At 38.7% G+C, this 23,450-nt stretch overlaps 1 protein-coding gene and 1 non-coding gene across 2 annotated transcripts; one reads left to right on the top strand and one right to left on the bottom strand.

Annotated features, from left to right (window-relative positions):
• Positions 1–2,919: 2,919 nt before the first annotated feature.
• LOC138880559 (small nucleolar RNA R71) lies at positions 2,920–3,026 on the bottom strand. Its single transcript, XR_011403293.1, has one exon. It is a non-coding gene; the product is annotated as a small nucleolar RNA R71 (small nucleolar RNA).
• A 634-nt stretch (positions 3,027–3,660) lies between these two features.
• Positions 3,661–5,052, top strand: LOC104212649 (uncharacterized). The gene has a single exon (XM_070159422.1). It carries the CDS (start codon positions 3,661–3,663, stop codon positions 5,050–5,052), a length of 1,392 nt encoding a protein of 463 aa, XP_070015523.1.
• Positions 5,053–23,450: the final 18,398 nt, after the last annotated feature.

The raw sequence follows: 23,450 nt of genomic DNA, 5'->3' as shown, positions 1-23,450 counted from the left end.
AAAACACCCTGCGAACGCGATGCCCAGGAAACAAACTCTACGCGATCGCGGACTTCCTACCGCGTTCTTAATGAACAAATTCAAGCCAAGACCCCAAGTCCACTTAACTCTACGCGAACACGGCCTTCACTACGCGTTCTCGATTAACAACTTCACCACTCTATGCAATAGAAACTCAACCTTCACGAACACGAAGAACAAATGGACTGCCCCCTCAAAAGCTTCTATGTGATCGCAGGAACCCCTACGCGATCGCAGAGAAGGAATATCTACAACAGCTGAACCTGCAATTCTACAACTTCTCCAAGGCATGAAATAGTCCAATTGACCATCCGAAACTCACCCAAGGCCCCCGGGACCTCAACCAAAGGCACCAACATATCTTAAAAACTAATTCAAGCTTGTATCAATCATCAAAACACCTCAAACAACAACAAATCAACCAAAACACATCGGACTCAAGCTTAAGTTTCTAAAATCTTCAAAATTACGCTTTTGATCAAAAACCCAACCAAACCATGTCCGAATGACTTGAAATTTTGCACACAGATCCCAAATGACACAATGGAACTACTGCAACTCTCGAAATTCCATTCCGACCCCTATATCAAAATCTCACCTATCAACCTGAAATCGCCAAAATATCAACTTTGTCAATTCAAGCCTAAGTCTACTACGAACCTCCAAAACTCATTCTGATCACGCTCCTAAGTCATAATCACCTCCTGAAGCTAGCCGAACCATCGGAACTCATATCTGAGCCCTCTAACATATAAGTCAACATCCGGTTGACTTTTCCAACTTAAGCTTCCTTAAAAGAGACTAAGTGTCTCAAACCTTACAAAAATCATTCCGGATTCGATCTGACCGACCCGATACCACATACCACGGATAAATAAAGCATAAAAAGTAGAAATGGGAAAAATGAAGCAGTAACTCATGAGACGACTGGCCGAGTCGTCACACATATGTGCCTAATTAGCAACTTTTCTCTAGCTTGTTCTTTACTTCTTTCTTTATCTCTTTCACTTTCCTCTTGTAATTCTTGAATTTTCTAAGAGTGTTGATAGTATTTTAAGAATTTCTTTATTTGTGAGATTTAAAGACTCCATAATGGAGTAATCTCTTTTGTTGGGATAGTTGATGAAGCTCGATATCGTTATAATATTAATCTCAATTTTACTACATGCTTGACCTGAAACGTTGTAATTATATTTCGATATTGTGCTGAAATATTAGTTTTAATAAATTATTATCACTTCTATCTATTTATTCTCCAAAGTTACTTGTATGTCAATTTTATAATTCTTACGAAGCAAAATTAATATACGATAACTATTGGGTAAAATAATAGAGTGAGAGTAATTCTTTTTAAGCTATCATTCCAAGTCTGTAATCTTGCTTACTTCCATTCTAATTCTTACGAGGAGTTGTAGTTGGCAAGATTATTGATTTTTAGTAAAAAGTAATCGCAAGAGGTTTTTTCTATCTTTTAGCACAATTCAGGCAAGAAAATTATTTCAGTTTAATCATCACGAGTCATATATCAACTGATTTACATAACCTCGCAGAGTGTTATTAATTGATTATTTCTTAGTGAGCAAAATATAATTGTATTAGTACTAAATAGTTATTCCTAAGAGAAATATATGTAGAAGCTAAGATTTTATTATTATCACGCTATCGAGTGAATTCAATGATTCCCAACTCAATTTAAATATAAATCTATGTGGGACGATATCATAAACTATACTAGAATTTGACAGAGTACGAGTAGCAAAATCTTATACGCATTGGCCTCGTCAAATTTTTGGCGTCGTTGCCTGGGATTGGCATAACATCTACTTCAGATTAAATATTGTATTACTAATTTGAGAACTTATTATAATATTTTTCCTTCTCATTATAGTTACGACCAACTATTTTTATTAAATCCCTTAGTATATCTAATTAAACTATTATCAGTACTTTACTAACCAAAAACAAATATACTATAATCAATACTTTCACAGTCTCACACACTATTAATTGCCATTTTATATATTATCATTGTAATGTTAGATACTATTACGAGTATTAATACTAATACTTTGAATGATATTATATTTTCTTGTCACAGTTTACATGATGCGTCATTTTTATATATCTATTTTATTTTAAGTGTGGTATAATATTACTATTATCTATAAATAATAAAATTATTGTACTAATATTTTTTCCCCTTTAATGCCTATTTTTTTATCTTCTTTGCAATCTTTTATTATTGTTGTTATTATTATTATTGTTTATTGCTATTATTATTTTAGGAACTAATTTTCTTTACTTTATGAATTTTAAATAGTTTATCACCCGCTTTTCTTCAAAAGAGTTGGCAAGTTACGATCCTGAAATTGAAAGATCTCTTCGATCGCGCAGGAAAGGATAGACGTCTTCTCAAACAATAGCTTGTGAAGGAATCGAGAATTAGGAAGTAGAAAATATCAACCCACGCGAAGTACCACCACCAGTCCAAATAGAGGATCAATTTGATAAAGTGGCGCCAATACCAGCAAACAGAATCCTAAGGGATTATGCTAGACCAGACCACTTCAACTGTGAATCTAGTGTCAGAAGCCCCCAGTGGCAGCCAACAACTTTGAAATCAGGACTGGCCTGATTAAAACGATCCAACAATCTTGTATCTTTACTGGAGATTCAAGTGAAGATCCACATAATCATCTAATTGATTTTCTAGAACTAGTTGAAACTGCTAAGTATAATGGAGTATCCCCTGAAGCAATTAAGTTAAGGTTGTTTCCTTTTTCTTTAAAAGGAGATGCTAAGACTTGGTTGCGAAGATTGCCTGAAGGATCAATTACCACATGGGACCAAATGACTTAGAAATTTTTAAATAAATACTTTTCCCCTGCTAAAACCACAAAGTTAAGACAAGACATATCTAATTTCTTGCAGATTGACACAGAGTCCGTTTATCAAGCTTGGAAAAGGTTAAAAGCAATGTTAAGAAAATGTCCACACTACGATATTCCTGAACAATGCAATTGTATATTTTTTATCACGAGCTAAAACCCTCATAAAAAAATGTGATAGATGCAGCTGCAAGAAGTTCAGTAATGGGAAAAACCACATAAGAAGAATTGCAATTGTTGAATGAAATTTCTAAGAATGCCATCCAATGGCCATCTGAGCATATAATTATCAAGAAGGCTGCTACAGTAAATCAGGCAGATGCTTTAAATACACTAACACAACAGATTGTTTCTTTGGCACAAAATTTGAATCTTTTCAGGTGAATACACAAAACCAAATCAGTCTGAAGTTTGTGACATATGTGGAGGAAATCATCTAAACCATGAATGCCAAGAATTCCATCAAAATGATGAACAAGTTAATGTTATCGGCTACAAATATTACCTTTTTGGAAGTCCAATGGCACACAAACATCCAGGATTTTAATGGAGCAATCCAAATGGTGCCGAGAACTCTCAAAACTTTCAGAAACAACCTGTACAAGGTCTGCCCGGATATCAGAATCAAAATCGAGGGCAATTGAATTTTAAACCTTATCAGCAAGCAGCCCCATATTAACAAAGGCCTCAACAAGCTCATCCAAGTCTTGATGACCTTATGTACAAGTACATTAAGGCCACTGATGAAAAGATGGAGAGTCAGACTTCTACCCTTAAAAATTTAGAAATTCAGTTGAGCCAACTAGAAAATCTTGTGTCAGAAAAGATTCAAGGTCCCTTACCAAGTAATACAGAGAAAAATCCAAAGGAGCAATTTAAGGCAATCACCTTACGGTCAGGTAAGGAGTTGGATGAACCCTATGCAAACCGAACAGAACAACAGGTAGACAAGGGTAAGAATGTTGAAACACCCTCTGAACCATCAGAAGAGAAAGAAGTCAAGAAAAAAGAAGAAGAAAATATTGAAAAATTGACTCCTCTCCCTATGACTATTCCCTTTACACAAAAAATAAAAAGAGAAAAGCTTGACAACCAATTTGCAAAATTTTTGGAAATTTTAAAACAAATTCACATCAATATTCCTTTTCCCGATGCTTTGTTACAAATGTCTTCATATGCCAAATTTTTAAAGGAAATTTTGTCAAGTAAAAGAAAATTAGAAGACGTTTATGTGGTAATGCTTATGGAAAAATGCAGTGCTATACTTCAAAATAAGCTACCACAAAAATTTGGTAATCCAGGAAGTTTTACAATTCTATGCACTATGGGAGGAGTATATTTTGAAAAAGCACTTTGTGATTCTGGAGCTTCAATAAATTTGATGTCATTTTCTATCTTTAAAAAGTTAGATCTTGGTGAAATAAAAGACACAAGTGTTTCTCTTCAGTTTGTAGATCAAAGTACTAGGAAACCTAAGGGAATAATTGAAAATGTACTCGTAAGAGTAGATAAGTTTGTTTTCCCTGTAGATTTTATAGTGCTTGAAATGAAAGAATTTCCTAATGAATCAAAAAATTTAGGTAGACCATTTCTTGCTACAAGAAGAGCAATTATAGATGTTCATCAAGGACAATTAATTTTAAGAGTTGATGTAGAAAGAATCATATTTGATATGCAAAAGATACTAAGATATTCAGGAGATGAAACATCATCTTCATGTTTTTCAATTGACATGATTAATTATCTTACAGATGAATTCAAAGATGATCAATTAATTCCAGATTCAATGGAAAGATGCTTGATCAAATCAAGCACCACACAGGACGACGATCCCACCATCAGAAGAGAAGCTGAAATATTGGACAAAGATTCAGAAGAAGAAGAGATGAAATCCGAAAAAGTTCAATCAAAAGTTGAACTCAAAACTCTCCCTTCTCATTTGAAATATGTTTATCTTGAGCAAGAATTATTTCCAATAATTATTTCTTCTTCTCCTACTGCAGAACAAGAAAATAGTTTGATTAAAGTATTGAAAGCACACAAAGGAGCCTTGGGGTGGATTGTAGAATATATTAAAGGGATTAGTCAGGCTATTTGTACACACAGAATCCTCATGGAGGATATCTACAAGCCAATAGCCTAGCCGCAAAGAAGATTGAATCCAACAATGTAGGAAGTAGTGAAAAAAGAGATCGTAAAGCTATTGGCAGAAGGTATTATATACCCCATTTTTGACAGCCCGTGGATAAGTCCCGTTCAGGTATTACCAAAGAAAGGAGGTATGACTGTTATAAAAAATGAAAGCAATGAGCTCATACCTACCAGGGCTATTACATGATGGAGAGTTTGTATTGATTACAGACGTCTCAATGATGCCACTAGAAAAGATCATTTTCCTTTGCCATTTATTGATCAAATGTTGGAAAGAATTACATGAGACGGTTTTTACTGTTTTCTTGATGGCTACTCAGGATATAATCAGATACCAATTGCACCAAAAGATCTAGATAAGACAATTTTCACATGCCCTCATGGAACATATGCCTATAAGAGAATGCCATTTGGTCTGTGCAACGCCCTTGCTACATTTCAGCGATGCATGTGGGCAATTTTTGCTGACATGACTGACAAATTTCTTGAAATTTTTATGGATGATTTTACACTATTTGGCAAAACATATAAGGATTGTCTTAACTATTTAACATTAGTCCTTAAAAGATGTGAAGAAATAAACTTAGTTCTTAATTGGGAAAATGTCATTTTATGGTTACAGAAGGAATTATTTTAGGACACAAAACCATTGCTAAAGGGATAGAAGTTGATAAGGCAAAAATTAATCTTATAGCAGGATTACCCCCTCCCACAACTGTGAAAGGAATTAGAAGCTTTCTAGGTCATGCAGGTTTTACAGGCGATTCATAAAAGACTTCTCAAAGATTTCAAAACCGCTGACTAACCTCTTGATGAAAGACACTATGTTTGATTTTTCAGGTGACTGTGTGAAAGCATTTGAAACCCTTAAGAAAAAGTTATCAACTGCACCTGTAGTTGTGTCCCTTGATTAGAACCAACCTTTTGAGGTCATGTGTGATGCTAGTGATACGACAGTTGGAGCTGTTTTAGGCCAAAGAAGGGATAAGATTTTTCGTCCCATATACTATGCTAGTAGGACATTGAGTGAGACTCAAGTGAATTATGCCACGACAGAAAAAGAGTTACCAGCAGTAGTGTTTGCTTTTAATAATTTTCACTCCTATTTTATAGGAACCAAAGTCACTGTTTTTACTAGTCATGCAGCTTTAAAATACCTCTTAGCTAAGAAAGATGCTCGACCTAGATTATTAAGATGGATTTTACTTCTGCAAGAATTTGACCTTTAGATAAAGGACACAAAAGGGACAGAGAACCAAGTAGCTGACCATTTGTCTAGATTAGAAACCCTCCCCTTGAGTTTAATGAGATAAAAGAAGAATTTCCTGATGAACATATTTTTTCAATTGACACAATTGTGACTCAACCACCCTAGTTTGCAGATATCGCGAATTACTTGGTTGGAAAGTGGATACCGCTAGATTTCTCTTACCAGCAAAGAAACAAGCTTATATCTGATGCAAAGTATTATCTGTGGGATGAACCTTACTTATTCAAAAATTGTGCAGATAATATCATTAGAAGGTGTGTACCTGCAGAAGAGATGAATAAAATTCTATATCACTGTCATGATGGAGCAATTGGAAGACATTATGCAGCAAATCGAACAGCTTTTAAAGTTTTAGAAGCCAAATTCTTCTGGCCCACACTCTTTAATGATGCCCGAGCATATGTAGCACAATGTGACAGGTGTCAGAGAACAGGTAATATCACCAAGAGAGATGAGATACCACTGCAATCAATACAGGTATGTGAAACATTTGATGTTTGGGGAATAGATTTTATGGGTGCTTTTCCTTCTTCTCACTCTTTTGAATATATCCTTGTGGTTGTGGATTACGTGTCAAGATGGGTTGAAGCCATCCCCACAAGAAAAATGATGTTCGTACAGTGTGTAATTTTCTTAGAAAAAATATTTTTACTAGATTTGGCACACCGCGAGTCATCATTAGTGACCAAGGAACTCATTTCATCAATAGGCAATTTTCTACTTTACTGTCAAAATATAATGTGACTCACAAAACGGGAAAACCATATCATGCTCAAACTCAAGGGCAAGTTTAGGTTTCCAACCGCGAGTTAAAAAGAATTCTTGAAAAAACGGTTGGAATCTCAAGAAAAAACTGGGCTTTAAAATTAGATGATGCATTATGGGCATACCTAACAGCTTTCAAAATGCCAATTGGAACATCTCCATATAGATTAGTCTTTGAAAAAGCTTGTCATTTGTCCGTAGAATTAGAACATAAAGCTTTTCGGGCATTGAAAGTACTGAACTTTGATTTCACCTCCGCTGGTAAAAAGCAATTTATTCAGGTTAATGAATTGGAAGAACTGAGATTGGGAGCCTGTGAAAATGCTAAAATTTTTAAAGAAAAAACAAAAATATGGCATGACAAGTTGATCCGACTAAAGAGTTTCAAAATTGGAGATCAGGTACTTCTTTACAATAGCCGACTCAGGTTATTCCCAAAAAAATTAAAATCTAGGTGGACGGGTCCTTACAATGTTATAGGTGTTACTCCATACGGGGCAATCGAAATTCAGAAAAATGGAGGAAACAAGTTTAAGGTAAATGGTCACAAGCTAAAATTGTACTATGGAAGACATTTTGAACAACATCCATCAGTTACATTGATAGATTGATGAATTCTGCAATTAATAAGTCGAGCTGACGACGTTAAATCAGAACTAAGATACAAAACCCATAGCCATTGAGGGAGAAGCAGTGGAGCCTCATAAGCCTGACATAGATTTGGGTAATTAAATGCTTAATCAATTGATTTGATCAATATCCAGGTTATTGTACAACCAGAACATCTCATGAAGGCCTCTATAAAAACAAAGTCACCTGTGCAGGAGTAACTCCATGGTGATCGGTATGCTTAAGTAACTGGTTGATAAACCATTTAATGAATCAATTCAAAATGTTGGCACAGATAAATTTGTTGGTTTATATTTAAACCAGGACCAAATGACTGATAAGGTCTTAAATTAGTCAGTCTATTACATATAAAAACATGTGTTGTCAGACACTCTTTCAAGTTTCTCCCTATATATATATATATATATATATATATATATATATATATATATATATATATATATATATATCGTCTTTTATTTTATTCTTAATTGTTGTTCTTGTACAATATTAAAGTTTTAAAGTAAAAGTTTACATATTTTTCAAACATAATTTTTTTTAATTATACCATATAACTTCCAAGTTTGTGATTTTATTTTTGTGAAGGCAAGAACGAGTATCTCCAAATTTGAGAAAGTGTTGGAATTGAGAAGCATTATGATCTCAACCGGTAGAATAAATAAAATTCTGCTAGAACTTGCCCCAAATGTCTATCAAGGCGAAATTCTAGACAACACTATTTTTAGAATGAAATTAGGCTTTCTTTGACATACTTTTTAGCCTATCTATTTTTAACCACAAATATTTATATTTTACCTTTTAGCACCCAACTTTGAGCCAAAAAAAAGAAAAAATAAAGAGGGATAAACCAACTTTTATTGATACACCATATTAGTTTATCTTACAAAAAGATTGATACTACTCCTTCTGGCTATAGTTGAGCATAAATGATTATTAAAGCAAGCGATGAAGGAATACTTGTGGAGTAAATGTTCTATTTCACTCTTACTAAAAAAAAAAGAAAACAAGGTGTATAAATGTAAATAAATTATTGGTTCAAGAAGCTTGAATTTAAGGAATCTATTGAGAGAAATGATGTCTTAAGTGATATTAATTATGGAATTAGAGACTGGGGCCTTTAGCTCAATCTCTAGAGTTATTTTCTTTGTATTGAGTTGTACATAGTTACTTTGGTAAAATAATCGGCTCTCATAATAAAGTTGGATGGAAAAAAGTCACTACCAATATATCTCTTTACCTTACCAGCATTAAGCCTATCATTACAAGCCTGAAAAGGTCCTAAATTAATTTTAGAGATTAGTGTTGATTCTACATTAGTGGAGACTGACATGAAGGTCAAGCTTATGGACAAAATTTGTGAAACTCGAAAATGTGATCATAATGTTATCAATCTCAAAAGGTTCATCAAATGAGGAGTTGAATGTTTTTGGCAAACAAAAGCAGAAGCAGAAACAAGGTATAGATTTGGCGACTTGAAAAACTTATAGGTTTTGAATTTTATGTAATTATTTTTTACTTTTCTACTCTACAAGAAACAACAATTATTAATAAAATTACTACTTCGAGGACGAGCAAGGATTCAAGTGCGGGGGAGTTTGATGACTATAAAATATTCATATATTATATACTTAAAAATAAATTATTTTAAATAATATATATATATATATAATATGTCAATTATCTGTATTTTCTAATAGTATTTTGCAGGAAATAAAAATATCATGATAAAGCAAATAAAGAAATAAAAAGAGATCACGACGCATCATGGCAATAGAAGCATGGCGCATCATGGCAAAAGAACCACGAGGCATCGTGGCACCTTATGAGATTTGATTTCTATATAAAGAATGTCATATTTGTGTTGAAAGAGGGGAAGATCATATGTGCCTAATTATCAACTTTTCTCTAGCTTTGGTCTTTACTTCTTTCTTTATATCTTTCACTTTCCTCTTGTAGTTTTTGAATTTTCTTAGAGTGTTGATAGTATTTTAAGAATTTCTTTCTTTCTGAGATTTAAAGACTCCATAATGGAGTAATCTCTTTTGTTGGGATAGTTGATGAAGCTCGATATCGTTATAATATTAATCTCAATTTTATTACATGCTTGACCTGAAATGTTCTAATTATATTTCAATATTGTGCTGGAATATTAGTTTTAATTAATTATTATCACTTCTATCTATTTATTCTCCAAAGTTACTTGTATGTCAATTTTGTAATTCTTACGAAGCAAAATTAATATACGATAACTATTGGGTAAAATAATAGAGCGAGAGTAATGAGTTTTAAGCTATCATTCCAAGTCTGTAATATTGCTTACTTCCATTCTAATTCTCACGAGGAGTTGTAGTTGGCAAGATTATTGATTTTTAGTAAAAAGTAATCGCAAGAGGTTTTTGCTATCTTTTAGCACAATTCAAGCAAGAAAATTATTTCAGTTTAATCGTCACGAGTCATATATCAATTGATTTACATAACCTCGCGGAGTGTTATTAATTGATTATTTTTTAGTGAGCAAAATATAATTGTATTAGCAATAAATAGTTATTACTAAGAGAAATACATGTAGAAGCTAAGATTTTATTATTACCACACTATCGAGTGAATTCAATGATTTCCAACTCTCTTTAAATATAAATCTTCCGAAAGTTATTTTATTTCAACTTAAGCAATTTAAATTTTCAACAAACAAAATTTCATCAATTTGATTCTCTCAAATAGTAGTAAGAATATTATAAGTTTGTAGCTAGATTCTCCAATCTTGTGGGACGATATCATAAACTATACTAGAATTTGACAAAGTACGAGTAGCAAGATCTCACGAGTTAGGGTCGTGACAAGTTGGTATCAAAGCCTAGGTTACATAGGTCTCACGAGTCATGAGCATGTTTAGTAGAGTCTCGCAAATCGGTATGGAGACATCTGTATTTATCCTCCATAGGCTACAGAACCTTTAGGAAAAAATTCGTATTCTTGAAATTCTTGTCGTGCGAACTTGTTGATCCTAGTACTAAACTTCTGTTATTCTATTCTCTCAAAGATGGTGAGGACACGCGCTACTAGTCAGGGTGGGCGACCACCAGTACTACCAGTTGTGGCCACCAGAGGCCGAGGACGCGACCGTGGTTATGGTAAGGGTAGAGCAGCTAGGGCAGCACTTGCAGATTCACCAGCTGCCCCAGTTCAGGATCAGGTCCTAGTTATGTACGCTCTAGCAACACCAGCTCAGGCACCAGCTGTGCCCATTGTGATTCTGGGTCTTCAGGAGGCCTTGGCTCAGATCTTATAAATTTGCACTAGCCTAGCTCAGGAGGTTTTAGCCACTACAGTCGCAACTACTTCTCAAACCGGGGGAGGCAATCAGATTCCCGTCGCTCGCACACCTGAGCAGGTCGTGCAGGGACTTCAGACGCCGGGGGTACATCCAGCCTAGCTAGTTGTAGCTACTCATGACTATGTAGTTCATGTCAATCCAGAGGATAAGCAGCGTAGGTTGGAGAGGTTTGGTAGATTGCAGCCTCCGACATTCAGTGGCGCAGAGGACGAGGATGCCTCGGGATTTTTGGATAAGTGTCAGAGGATGCTTTGTACAGTGGGTATTCTGGAGACCAGCAGGGTCGCTTTTACCACTTAACAGTTTTCAGGAGCTGCTTTCACTTAGTATGAGAATTTTGAGTGGTGTAGGCCTGTTGGTGCAGCACCCCTTGCATGGCAGCAGTTCTCCGTTCTCTTCCTGGAGAAGTATGTACCGCAGTCTTGCTATGTAGGTAGTTTGAGTGGTCGCGTCAGGGGGAGATGACCATGTCGCAGTATGAGTTGAGGTTCTCCGAGTTGGCTCGTCATGCTATATGGTTGGTTCAGACATATCGGGAGAGGATTAGGAGGTTTGTTGATGGTCTCACTTATCAGCTCCGTATTCTCATGACCAAGGAGAGGGTATCTGGTGCTACGTTCAAGGAGGCTGTGGATATTGCCCGGGAGATTAAGTTTGTTCGCCGCTAGGAACGAGAGGAGAGGGAGTCCAAGTGACCTCAAGGATCTGGTAGCTATAGTGGTGCTCCTTCGAGGGGTCAGTTTCAGCATGGTAGAGGTCGTCCATTTTGGTTTGCTCAGCTAGCTCGCCCAGGGTATTGCAGGGCATCTTCGGGTCATGGTTATCATGGTTCTTAGCAGGGCCAGTCTTCACTTAGTGCCTTTCTATCTCAGAGTTCGACCCGTGGTCCATCAATTCAGGGCTCTTCTATGCCGAGTGCATCTGCTAGTCACTCCGATGCGAGGGGTTTCCTTTAGTCCCCTTCTCCAGCGCCTGGGAGTTGTTATGAGTGTGGAGAGATGGGCCACATGTAGAGGCAGTGTCCTCGTTGTCTTGCAAGTTCATCTTAGCAGAGGGGTCAATCATCAGCTTTAGCGCCATTTACTTCATCACCACCCGCCCAGCGAGCTAGGGGTGGGGGTGAGTCAGCTAGAGGCCGTCCTAGAGGAGGAGGTCGATCAGGGGGTCAGGTCCATTTCTATGCACTTCTAGGCAGACCCGATGTTATTGCTTCAAATGTTGTCATTACAGGTATTGTTTCAGTCTACCACAGAGATGCCTCTGTTTTATTTGATCCCGGTTCCACCTTTTCTTATGTGTCATCATACTTTGCTCGTTATTTGGGTACGCCTCATGAGTTTCTTGCTTTACCTGTTCATGTATATAGCCCAATGGGTGATACTATTGTTGTAGACCATGTGTACCGGTTGTGTGTGGTGATTGTTGAGGGTCTGGAGACCCGAGTGGATCTATTATTACTAAGCATGGTGGATTTCATTGTCATTTTGGGCATGGATTGGTTATTTCCATGTCGTGCTATTCTGGACTGTCATGCTAAGATAGTCACATTGGCTGTACTAGGTGTGCCACAGATCGAGTGGCGAGGTGTGACTGATTATGTTCCTAGTAGAGTAATCTATTTCTTGATGGCCCAGCGTATGGTTGAGAAGGGTTGTCTTTCGTATCTAGCGTTTGTGAGGTATGTCGATGTTGAGATGCCCAGTATTGATTCTGTTCCAGTTGTGAGGGATTTTTTCTGATATGTTTCCTGCAGACCTGTCAGGCATGCCATCGTACAGGGATATTGATTTTGGTATTGACTTGGTGTCGGGCACTCAGCCCACTTCTATTCTGCCGTATCGTATAGCACCAGTGGAGTTGAAGAAGTTGAAGGAGCAGCTTTAGGAACTCTTTGATAAAGGGTTCATTCGGCCTAGTATGTCACCTTGGGGTGCGCCGGTTCTATTTGTGAAAAATAAGGATGGCACAATGAGAATGTGCATTGATTATAGGCAATTAAACAAAGTAACAATTAAGAACAAGTATCATTTGCCTCGCATTGATGATTTATTTGACCAGCTTCAAGGAGCGAGAGTGTTCTCCAAGATTGATCTCCGTTCCGGTTATCACCAGTCGAAGATAAAGGACTAAGATATTCTTAAGACAGCTTTCAGGACCAGATATGATCATTATGAGTTCTTGGTGATGTCTTTTGGGCTGACCAATGCCCTAGCAGCCTTCATGCATTTGATGAACAACGTATTTCGGCCTTATCTTGACTTGTTCGTCATAGTCTTCATTGATGATATTCTGGTGTATTCACGTAGTTAGGAGGAGTACGAGGAGCATTTGAGAGTTATGTAGCAAAGATTGAGAGAGGAGAAGCTTTATGCAAAATTCTCCAAGTGTGAGTTTTGGATTAGTTCAGTGGCTTTCTTAGGGCACGCGGAGTCCAACGAGGGTATTCAGGTTGATCCGAAGAAGATAGAGGCAGTTCAGAGTTGGCCCAGACCGTCCTCAACCATAGAGATTCGCAGCTTTCTTGGTTTGGCAGGCTATTATCGCCGGTTTGTTCAGGGATTCTCATCTATCGCATCGCCCTTGACCAAGTTGACTCAGAAGGGTGTTTCATTTGTATGGTCGGACGAGTGTGAGGAGAGCTTTCAGAAGCTCAAGACAGCTTTGACCACAACTCCAATGTTACTTTTGGCATCATCTTCAGGTTCATATACCGTGTATTGTGATGCTTCGAGGGTTGATGCAGGACGGTAGAGTTATTGCTTATGCTTCTCGTCAATTGAAACCCCATGAGAAGAACTACCATGTTCATGAATTGGAGTTGGCTGCCATAGTTCACGCGTTGAAGATTTGGAGGCATTACTTGTATGGTGTGTCTTGTGAGGTGTTTACTGATCATCGTAGCCTCGATCACTTGTTCAAGCAGAAGGATCTTAATTTGAGGCAGCGGAGGTGGTTGGAGTTGCTTAAAGATTACGATATCACTATATTGAACCATCCGGGAAAGGCCAATGTGGTGGTCGATACTTTGAGCCGAAAGGCGGTGAGTATGGGGTGTTTGGCATATTTTTCAGTTGGGGAGAGACCTCTTACGGTTGATGTTCAGGCCTTGGCCAATCGGTTTGTGAGATTAGATGTTTCGGAGCCTAGTCGGGTATTGGCTTGTGTGGTTTTTCGGTCTTCCTTATATGATTGCATCAGAGAGCGCCAGTATGATGATCCGCATTTGCTTGTCCTTAAGGATAAAGTTCAGCATGATGATCCTAAAGATGTGACCATTGGTGTCGATGGGGTGTTGAGGATGCAGAGCCGGATTTGTGTGCCCAATGTGGATTTGCTTCGGGAATTGATTCTGGAAGAGGCCCATAGCTCGCGATATTCCATTCATCCGGGTGCTGTGAAGATGTATCAAGATCTAAAACAACATTATTGGTGGAGACGAATGAAGAAAGACATTGTGGGATTTGTAGCTCGGTGTCTCAATTTTCAGCAGGTGAAATATGAGCATTAGAGACCGGGTGGCTTGCTTCAGCGGTTAGATATTCCCGAGTGGAAGTGGGAGAGGGTCACTATGGACTTTGTTGTTAGACTTTGAGGAAGTTCGATGCTATTTGGGTGATTGTGGATTGGCTGATCAAGTCTGCGCACTTCATTCCCGTGTGTACTACCTATTCTTCAGAGCGGTTGGCAGAGATCTATATCCGGGAGATTGTTTGTTTGCATGGTGTCCAAGTTTCCATCATTTCAGATAGGGGCACTCAGTTAACATCGCATTTTTGGAGGTCTGTACAGCGAGAGTTGGGTACTCAGGTTGAGTTGAGCACAGCTTTTCATCCTCAGACGGACGGGCAGTTCGAGCGTACGATTCGGATATTGGAGGACATGTTGCGTGCTTGTGTCATTGATTTTAGAGGGTCATGGGATCAGTTTCTACCTCTTCCAGAGCTTGCTTATAACAACAGCTACCAGTCAAGTATTCAGATGGCTCCATATGAGGCTTTGTATGGGAGACGGTGCAGATCTCCAGTTGGTTGGTTCGAGCCCAGTGAGGCTAGGCTATTGGGGACTGATTTAGTGCAGGATGCTTTAGAAAAGGTGAAGGTGATTCAGGAGAGGCTTCGTACAATGCAGTCGAGGCAAAAGAGTTATACGGACAGGAAGGTTCGAGATGTGTCCTACATGGTTGGTAAGAAGGTTCTATTGAAGGTTTCGTCCATGAAGGGTGTTATGAGATTTGGGAAGAAAGGTAAATTGAGTCCGCAGTTCATTGGACCTTTTGAGGTGCTTTGGAGGATTGGGGAGGTGGCTTATTAGCTTGCTTTTCCACCCAGCTTGTCGAGTGTACATCCGGTATTTCATGTTTATATGCTTCAGAAGTATATTGGGGATGCATCTCATGTTCTGGATTTCAGCACATTTCAGTTGAATGATGATTTGACCTATAATGTGTAGCCAGTAGCTATTTTGGGTCGTCAGGTTCGGAAGTTGAGGTAAAAGGATATAGCTTCAGTGAAAGTACAGTGGAGAGGTCGGCCCATGGAGGAGGCTACCTGGGAGACCGAGCGGGAGATGCGGAGCAGGTATTCTCACCTGTTTGAGGCTTCAGGTATGTTTCTTGACTTGTTCGAGGATGAACATTTGTTTAAGTTGGGGAGAATGTGATGACCCGGCCAGTCGTCTCATGAGTTACCGCTCTATTTTCCCTATTTCTATTACTTTATGCTTGATTATCTACGTTTTTTGGTATTGAGTTGATCGGATCGAATCCAGAATAATTTTGGTAAGGTTTGAGACACTTCGTCTCTTTTAAGGAAGTTTAAGTTGGAAAAGTCAACCGGATGTTGACTTGTGTTAGAGGGCTCAGATGTGAATTCCTATGGTTCGATTAGCTTCTAGAGGTGATTTATGACTTAAAGGTGCAACTGGAATGAGTTTTGGAGGTTCAGAGTTGATTTAGGCTTGAATTAGCGAATTTGAGATTTTGAAGATTTCCGATTGATAGGCGAAATTTTGATATAGGGGTCGGAATGGAATTCCGAGAGTTGCTGTAGTTATGTTGCATCATTTGGGATGTGTGTGCAAAATTTCATGTCATTCAGATGTGGTTTGGTTGGGTTTTTGATCTAAAGCATAATTCGGAAGATTTTAGAAAGTTTGGCTTGAATCCGATGTGTTTTGGGTAATTTGATGTTTTTTGAGGTGTTTTGATGATTGGAACAAGTTTGAATAAGGTATTAGGATATGTTTGTGCTTTTGGTTGAGGTCTCAGGGGCCTCAGGGTAATTTCGGAAGGTTAACGGGAAGTTCGGATTGTTTTGCAGCTGCTGAATTGCTGTTTCTGGTATTTTCGCACCTACGGATTGGGGACTGCAGGTGCAGCGCTGCATATGCGAGAGAGTGGCCATAGAAGCGACCAGATGTATGTTTGACTGGTACCGCAGAAGATGCTAGGAGAACCAGCATCTGCGATGTCGAAGATGCGGGCGAGGAACCGCAAATGCGGATGGCTGGGAACTTATGTGATTCCGCAGAAGCGGACATTGAACCGCAATTGCGGTACCACAGAAGCGGGTATGGGACCGCAAATGTGAAAAGGTCTGGGCAGAAGGTATAAATTGTCTTCTTCGCAAATTTTTTGCTAAGTTTATCATTTTTGAAGACGGGAAAGAGGCTAAGGCATAGGATTTCAAGAGGAATCAAGGCTATCAGTTGGGTAAGTTCCCTAAGCTTATTTACTTGGGTTTAAGATTATTTTTCCATTATTTAATCATGGTTTTGGTGGAGATTAAGGAAGAAAGATTGGGGATTAGGGCTTGAATTTAAGAGGCCTCTAAATAGGTATTTGAGGGGCTATTTGGACTCCGATTTCGGTGTTCTTGATACATATAGACTCATGGGAGGATAAGGATTCCGTTGATGTGAAAATTATCAAATTCTGAGACGTGGGCCCGAGGGTCGGGTTTTGGTAATTTCGGGATTTGTGCCATTTATTGATTGTTTTTTCTTGAGCTTCATTCCATTAGCATATTTTGACGTCCTCGTTCTGATTTTGGATAGATTCGATGCGAGTGGAGGCCGATTTGAGGGGCAAAGGCGTCGCGATCTATAGATTTGACTGGTTCGAGGTGAATAATGATTGTAAATGATGTTCTGAGGGTTTGAAACCCCGGATTGCACATTTTAGTGCTATATTGAGGTGAGGCACATGCTTGATGACGAGCGTGAGGTCGTGCACTATTGGGGATCGTGACTTGGTCCATCCCGATTGATGATTTTACCGCGTATTTGATTGAAAACTATTTGCTATCATTATTATTTGGGCTAAATGCCATATTTGGGCCTAGTGCCAACTATTTGAACCCTTCAGGGCTTTTTATTGATATTTCTTCATTGTTTTGACTTTATACTTGAACTCAGTCATGTTATTATCCACTATTTTCATACTTAGCCATGTTTACTCAGTTTTAAGACTTAAATGATATTTTAAATGATGTTTGTGCTGAGAAACACTGTTTTACTATTGCCTGAGGGGCTTGTGAGGATTTTTGACTGAGTAAGGCAGATGGCCTATGTTGTGAGAAAATAGTGATATTGATTTGAGGCCGAGGGCCTGAGATATGTACGCCACGAGGTGGCTTGATTTATATGAGACCGAGGACCTAGTTTTGATGCCACGAGATGACTTGTTATTGCGCTTGGGCCGTAAGGGGCCCCTCTAGGAGTCTGCACACCCCTAGTGAGTGCGGGTACCCATTGTGATGTGAGATTGAGCCTGAGGGGCTGGTATTGTCCTGAGACGTTGCCCGAGGGGCGGATTTGTTGATACTGTGCCCGAGGGGCGAACATCTATTTGTTTACTTTACCTTAACTGCCTGTCAATTACCTGTTTACTTGTTGAAAAAAGATTGTTACTTTACTTTTCACTGGTTTACTGCTTTTAAATGGTTTTGCTGCTTCATTATAGAATGCCTTGTGCCTTATGTGTTTTCTTACATTCAGTCGTTATTTACATTTGGTACTCACTGAGTTGGAGTACTCACTTTACTCCCTGCACCCTGTGTGCAGATTCAGGAGTAGCTGGTTCCACTCCCGAGTGCTGATCCCTCCAGCTTCAGGCAGACATTCGGAGTTCACGAGGTAGCTGTTGGCATCCGCAGCCCCGTGTCTCTACTCCTTTATCACTTCTATCTATTTTAAGACAGTTGTACTAGTTTATTAACTTAGTGGATTTGTATTATGACTTATAAATGCTCATGACTAGTGACACCCTGGTTAGGGCTATGTATGGGTGTTCTTCCGCTTATTTATGTTATCATTTGTTATTTTTGATTTATTTTATCATGTTTAGACCGTTTCTTAAATGCTTAACTGTTAATAATTGGAAATAGGAAGTGTCGGCTGGCCTTGTCTTCATGAGAGGCGCCATCACATTCGGGTTAGGGTTGTAACACCCTCTTTAAACACAAATATGACATCCTTTTTTATAGAAATCAAATCTCATAAGGTACCACGATGCCTCGTGGTTCTTTTGCCATGATGCGTCGTGATCTCTTTTTATTCCTTTATTTGCTTTATCATGATATTTTTATTTCCTGCAAAATACTATTAGAAAATATAGATAATTTACATATTATATATATATATATATATATACATATATTATTTAAAATAATTTATTTTTAAGTATATAATATATGAATATTTTATAGTCATCAGCTGCACAAGATAAAAGAATTCTAATAGTGTTCATCTTAGCAAAAGGGGAAAATGTCTCTTGATAATTCACTCCATAATTCTGAGTGAATTCCTTAGCCACTAATCTTGCTTTGAATCTTTCAATTGAGCCATCAGCTTTGTGCTTCGCAGTAAAGACCCATTTGCAGCCAACCAACTTCTTGTCTGGTGGTGAAGTGACAAGTTTCCATGTCTCATTTTTTGACAAGGACTTCATTTCTTCAATCATATCTTGCTTCTGTTTAGGATCTGCAAAAGCTTCCCTCCAATTCTGGGGAATATACACAGAAGAAATAGAAAAGGCAAAGGCTCTATAGGAGGGAGATTAAGAATTATAGGAGACAAAATTAGATAAAAGGTGTTTGGTGGTGCAAGATCTGACTTTTTTTCTGAGAGCAATAGGTTCATCTAACTCATTAGATAATGTAGATAACTCACCAGTAGAAGAAGGTTCAGCTTCGGTAGATTGCATGATGGCTTCTTCTACTCTATTTTTCCTTGAGTAAGTTTTCAAATCAGGCCTATCTAAATGTCCAATAGTCTTACGTTGAATTCTTTCTCCAATTTCACTTTCCTGTGTGATAACGTCATCAAGAGGTCCAGTAATGGAACTAGATAGAATCACCTCTTCCTCCTTACTGATCTCTTCCTGAAGAGGTGATAAGGTAATACTGAAATAGGGCTCGAATTCTCGAAAGGTAACATCCATACTAACAAAAGATCTCCTAGAGGGAGGATGATAACATTTTTATCCTTTCTGTGTTGGATAATACCCAATGAAAATACATTTTATAGCTCTAGGATCAAGTTTCCCAGAATTTCTAGTGTGGACAAAGCAAATACACCCAAACACCTTTAGAGGAACAATATATTCATTCTTACCCTTTAAAGTTTCTAGAGGACTTTGAAAATTGAGGGGTTTAAGTGGCATTCTGTTGGTAAGATAGGCAGCCGCTAGAATAGCATCCCCCCAGTAAGGTTTTGGTAGATGCATGGTGAACATAAGAGATCTTGCTACTTCTAACATATGCCTATTTTTCTTTCAGCGACCTCATTTTGTGCACTAGTGTAAGGATAACTAGTCTGATGGAGTATCCCATTGGACTCCAAATATGCACCAAATCTTTTATCCATGTATTTGCTACCATTGTAAGTTCTCAAGATTTTTATTTTGGCATCAAACTGAGTACAAATCATCTTATGAAATGATTGAAAACAAGAGAAAACTTCACTTTTGGCTTTTAACAAATATACCCAAGTCATCCTAGTGTAGCAATCAATGAAAGTAACAAACCATCGACTACCGACAAAGAAACAATTTGGGTAGGACCGCATACATCAGAATGAATAGTTATAAACGGAGTTGTGCTTCTATTATCACTCACATGATATGAGTTTCTAGTATGCTTGGCATATTCACACGCATCACAGAACCAAGATTTAAATTGAGTCCTTAAAAATAAATCGGGATATAACTTCTTCAAAATAAAGAATGATGGGTGTCCTAACCATCTATGCCGTTGTATTATTTCTTGGTTGACATCCTTACTTTCCCCAAAAAAGGCTTGACCAGAGTTTTGAATCCCATCTAATATATACAAGTCATTACGCAATCTACCACTGCCGATCCTTTTTCCTGTTTGAAGATCCTGAAAAATACAATGATCGGGAAAGAACTCGATTTTACAGTTTAGAACTTTGGTGATGGCACTAACAAATAAAACATTGATAGGGAACTCAAGTACATGGATCACGGATGATAGTTCAATATTAGTATTACAAATTATAGATCCTGTTCCAGAGATAGGTGTTAAAGAACCATTGGCTATTTTAATATTATCTCCTTTGGGAGACGGAGAATAGTTTTGAATTCCTTTAGAAGATCCTGTCATGTGTCTATTTGCACCATAATTGACAATCCAAGAATTAAGGTTATTAGCAAAGGCAGTACCTGATTGTACATGATTAGATGAAGAAACATTAGCAGAGTCAAGATTGGCTAGGAGGCGATGGAGAAGCTGAATTTCATTCGAAGACAAGATTTCTCCCGAAACTGTCTCCTTAAATGTCTCCTTATTTCAGCTCAATTAGAAGGAAATCAGAAGGAGTTTGTGTTGTGGATAAACAATAAGTGAGAGAAAACTCGACCTCTTTGATAAAAATGAACCCTACTATTGCGAGGGAGATAACTCACCTAAAAAGGCAGCAATGGCTCTGATACCATGTAAATTTTGAGAAGAAGTAAAGGCTTTTTCTATTTTTGTGTATGTTTACATCCTATGAGGAAGAGAATTTATACAAAGCTCCTAATGCTAATTAAGGAAATAAAATAAATCTATATAATCAATCCATCTATCAAATAAAATCAGATCTCCTGAATTTAATCAAATCTCCTGAAATCATGCTAATGAACACTCATAAATCAAGTCTCCTTATATCATGCTAATCAACAACACGTTTACCATCGATTATCTACTCTGCTTATACAGTCCCCGAAACTTCTAGGAGGGGGGGGGCTGATAAAGCTTGTATGTTGGACCAGCAAAGTCCCATTTTTAAGTATCGATGAGGATCAGGATCAGGGTTAGCAAGGACGCTTTGTCTGGGTGAAGACCGCCGATCTGATACCAGCCGAGTGGAGGCCATTCCTCGAGAAGTGGAATGTATCGTGTAAGTGTAACTTCCTTTTAAACGTTGATTTTGTGTTTTGCCTTCCCTTGTTTTATCAATATTTGCTATGGTGCAGCCCTTTCTCGAGTCCCAAACGCTATTCCCCGGCTCAAGGAATGGATCGGGGGCATTTGTTCGCAGATGCCTTCTGTCGAGTGCTTGTGGTGCGAGCTCTCGAAGGGTTGCTGGGAGGCCCGATATCATGGTAAGATCTTTCACTGAATGGGCAGCATTAGACTTTTTTTCCAAGACTAAGTCTGAATTGCTTCTTTTCTTATTGTTGCAGGCTTTCCTAAGACCATTGAGCTCAGGCCCTTGGTAGGGGCAAGGATCTACCGGCCAATCTTACCGCTTCGGGGCAGCCCAGAGCCACAGTTGAAGAGAAGAAAAGGAAAAGGGTCACGAGCTCCCTGAGCTCGGAGAAAAAGAAAACAAGGAGAAGGTTGTCTCATAAGCCAAAGGAAAGTTCCAGCTCCCAAGTGCCTGACTCAGACCTACTTTTCTGGCTCAGAGAAGAGCCCGAAGAGGATGAATTCTTTGTGGCCTGTGAGCCGCTGTTCTTGAGGAGCAGATGGCAGCCAAAGGGGAAATAAAGGAGGCTAATCCCCCTCAAGTACTCGAGACTGGTGCAACATGGATGGCCATGACTTCTTGAGACGCCGGTTCTTCCCCGCTCGGTGTTATAGAAATTTCAGGGTCGCCCTCATTTATAGAGTCAATGTTTGATGAAGCCCGAGTGACAAAGGAGCAATCCAATGAAGGGGCCTACAGAGCGGACAATCCCCTTTGATACTTCTTTGATAGCATGGACTCAACTACTCTGGAAGATGTCACCGGGTTGGATGACTTAGCGTAGCCGAGGAGAAGTTCATCCTCGGAGGTTGGTGGGCCTAACTCGAGCCCGAGGTTGATTAACCGGTTCCTCGCCCCGAGCATGGATCCTGGTCGGAAGCGATCAATTATTATCAGCAGCTCGGAGGATGCCCAGGTTCTCTCCACCCCTGTCAAAATAGCTAGTTACCTCCAATGTCTGGTAAATGAAGAAGACTAGGCAAAAATGAAAGAGGTGGATGCGCCATACTTGTTCAACGAAGCACAACAGGCGCTGAACCGGGCTCTTTTATCTTCGTGCTCAATTTTTTAGGGTTCTAATGCTTTTTCCTTTCATCATTTTGCAGGCCTCGGTTCTTTACCATGAGACCTTCCTCCGGTATCGGGATGATCTTAGCTAACTCGAGGTCGAAGTTAAAGAGCTTGTTGAGAAGAGGGACATATATAAGCTTCTTAGCGAGCATCGCAATGGAGAAATCAAGAGCCTTCGAGCTGAGTAGGGTGCGGCTTAGAAAGAACATGCCAACCTGGTACAACATGTAAATATTTTTAAAGTTAGTGATGATGAGCTAGACATAGTGACTAACGATCAAAACTTGCAAGTCAAACCCGCAGGCCAACAAAAGCTTGACCGGATTTTCCAACTTTGAGCAGAGATGGACGCAATCAAGGCCGAGGCCAAAGAGTGGAAAAGCAAGATGGATCGCTTGGATTCGTAAGAGCATCCTGTTCGGTATCAGTTGGCCTCATGGAGGCCCAACTTCGAGCGGCTAGGGAGAAAGCTGAGGCCCGGTCTCAAAAAATCGAAGACCTTTAATCCCAACTAGGCTTGACCTCTTTTTTAAAGTTATTTACTTCCAGCTCACCACTTTCATGACGTAAAAAGTCAAGTTCATCAGTGACATTTGAAAGTATTGTGGGTAAATCCTCATCTTTTTGGTACGAGATATTTGGGGAATCAATACGGCTTCTAGCTTTTATTTGCACACTGCCTACCAATCAACCCTATCTTTTCTTTTACTGGGATACTGTTAGAAACTATGCGTCCACCAGACTGTATAGAGAATCGAGTTCTCTATGAGTTTCTACTAAAGATACTGATGAGCCGAACTATATAGCGATCTGGTCCAATATAAGTTCCCACAGGGCTAACTACTAA

This window comes from Nicotiana sylvestris, chromosome 10 (assembly GCF_000393655.2).
Source record: "Nicotiana sylvestris chromosome 10, ASM39365v2, whole genome shotgun sequence".
NCBI classification, from domain to species: Eukaryota; Viridiplantae; Streptophyta; class Magnoliopsida; order Solanales; family Solanaceae; genus Nicotiana; species Nicotiana sylvestris.
Note: the sequence above shows the minus strand (reverse complement) of the source record. Positions and strands in the feature narration are given on the sequence as shown.

Bases quoted from the DNA above. Each gene is read 5' to 3' on its own strand.
- LOC104212649 (XM_070159422.1), top strand. From the start codon at position 3,661: ATGGAGAGTCAGACTTCTACCCTTAAAAATTTAGAAATTCAGTTGAGC.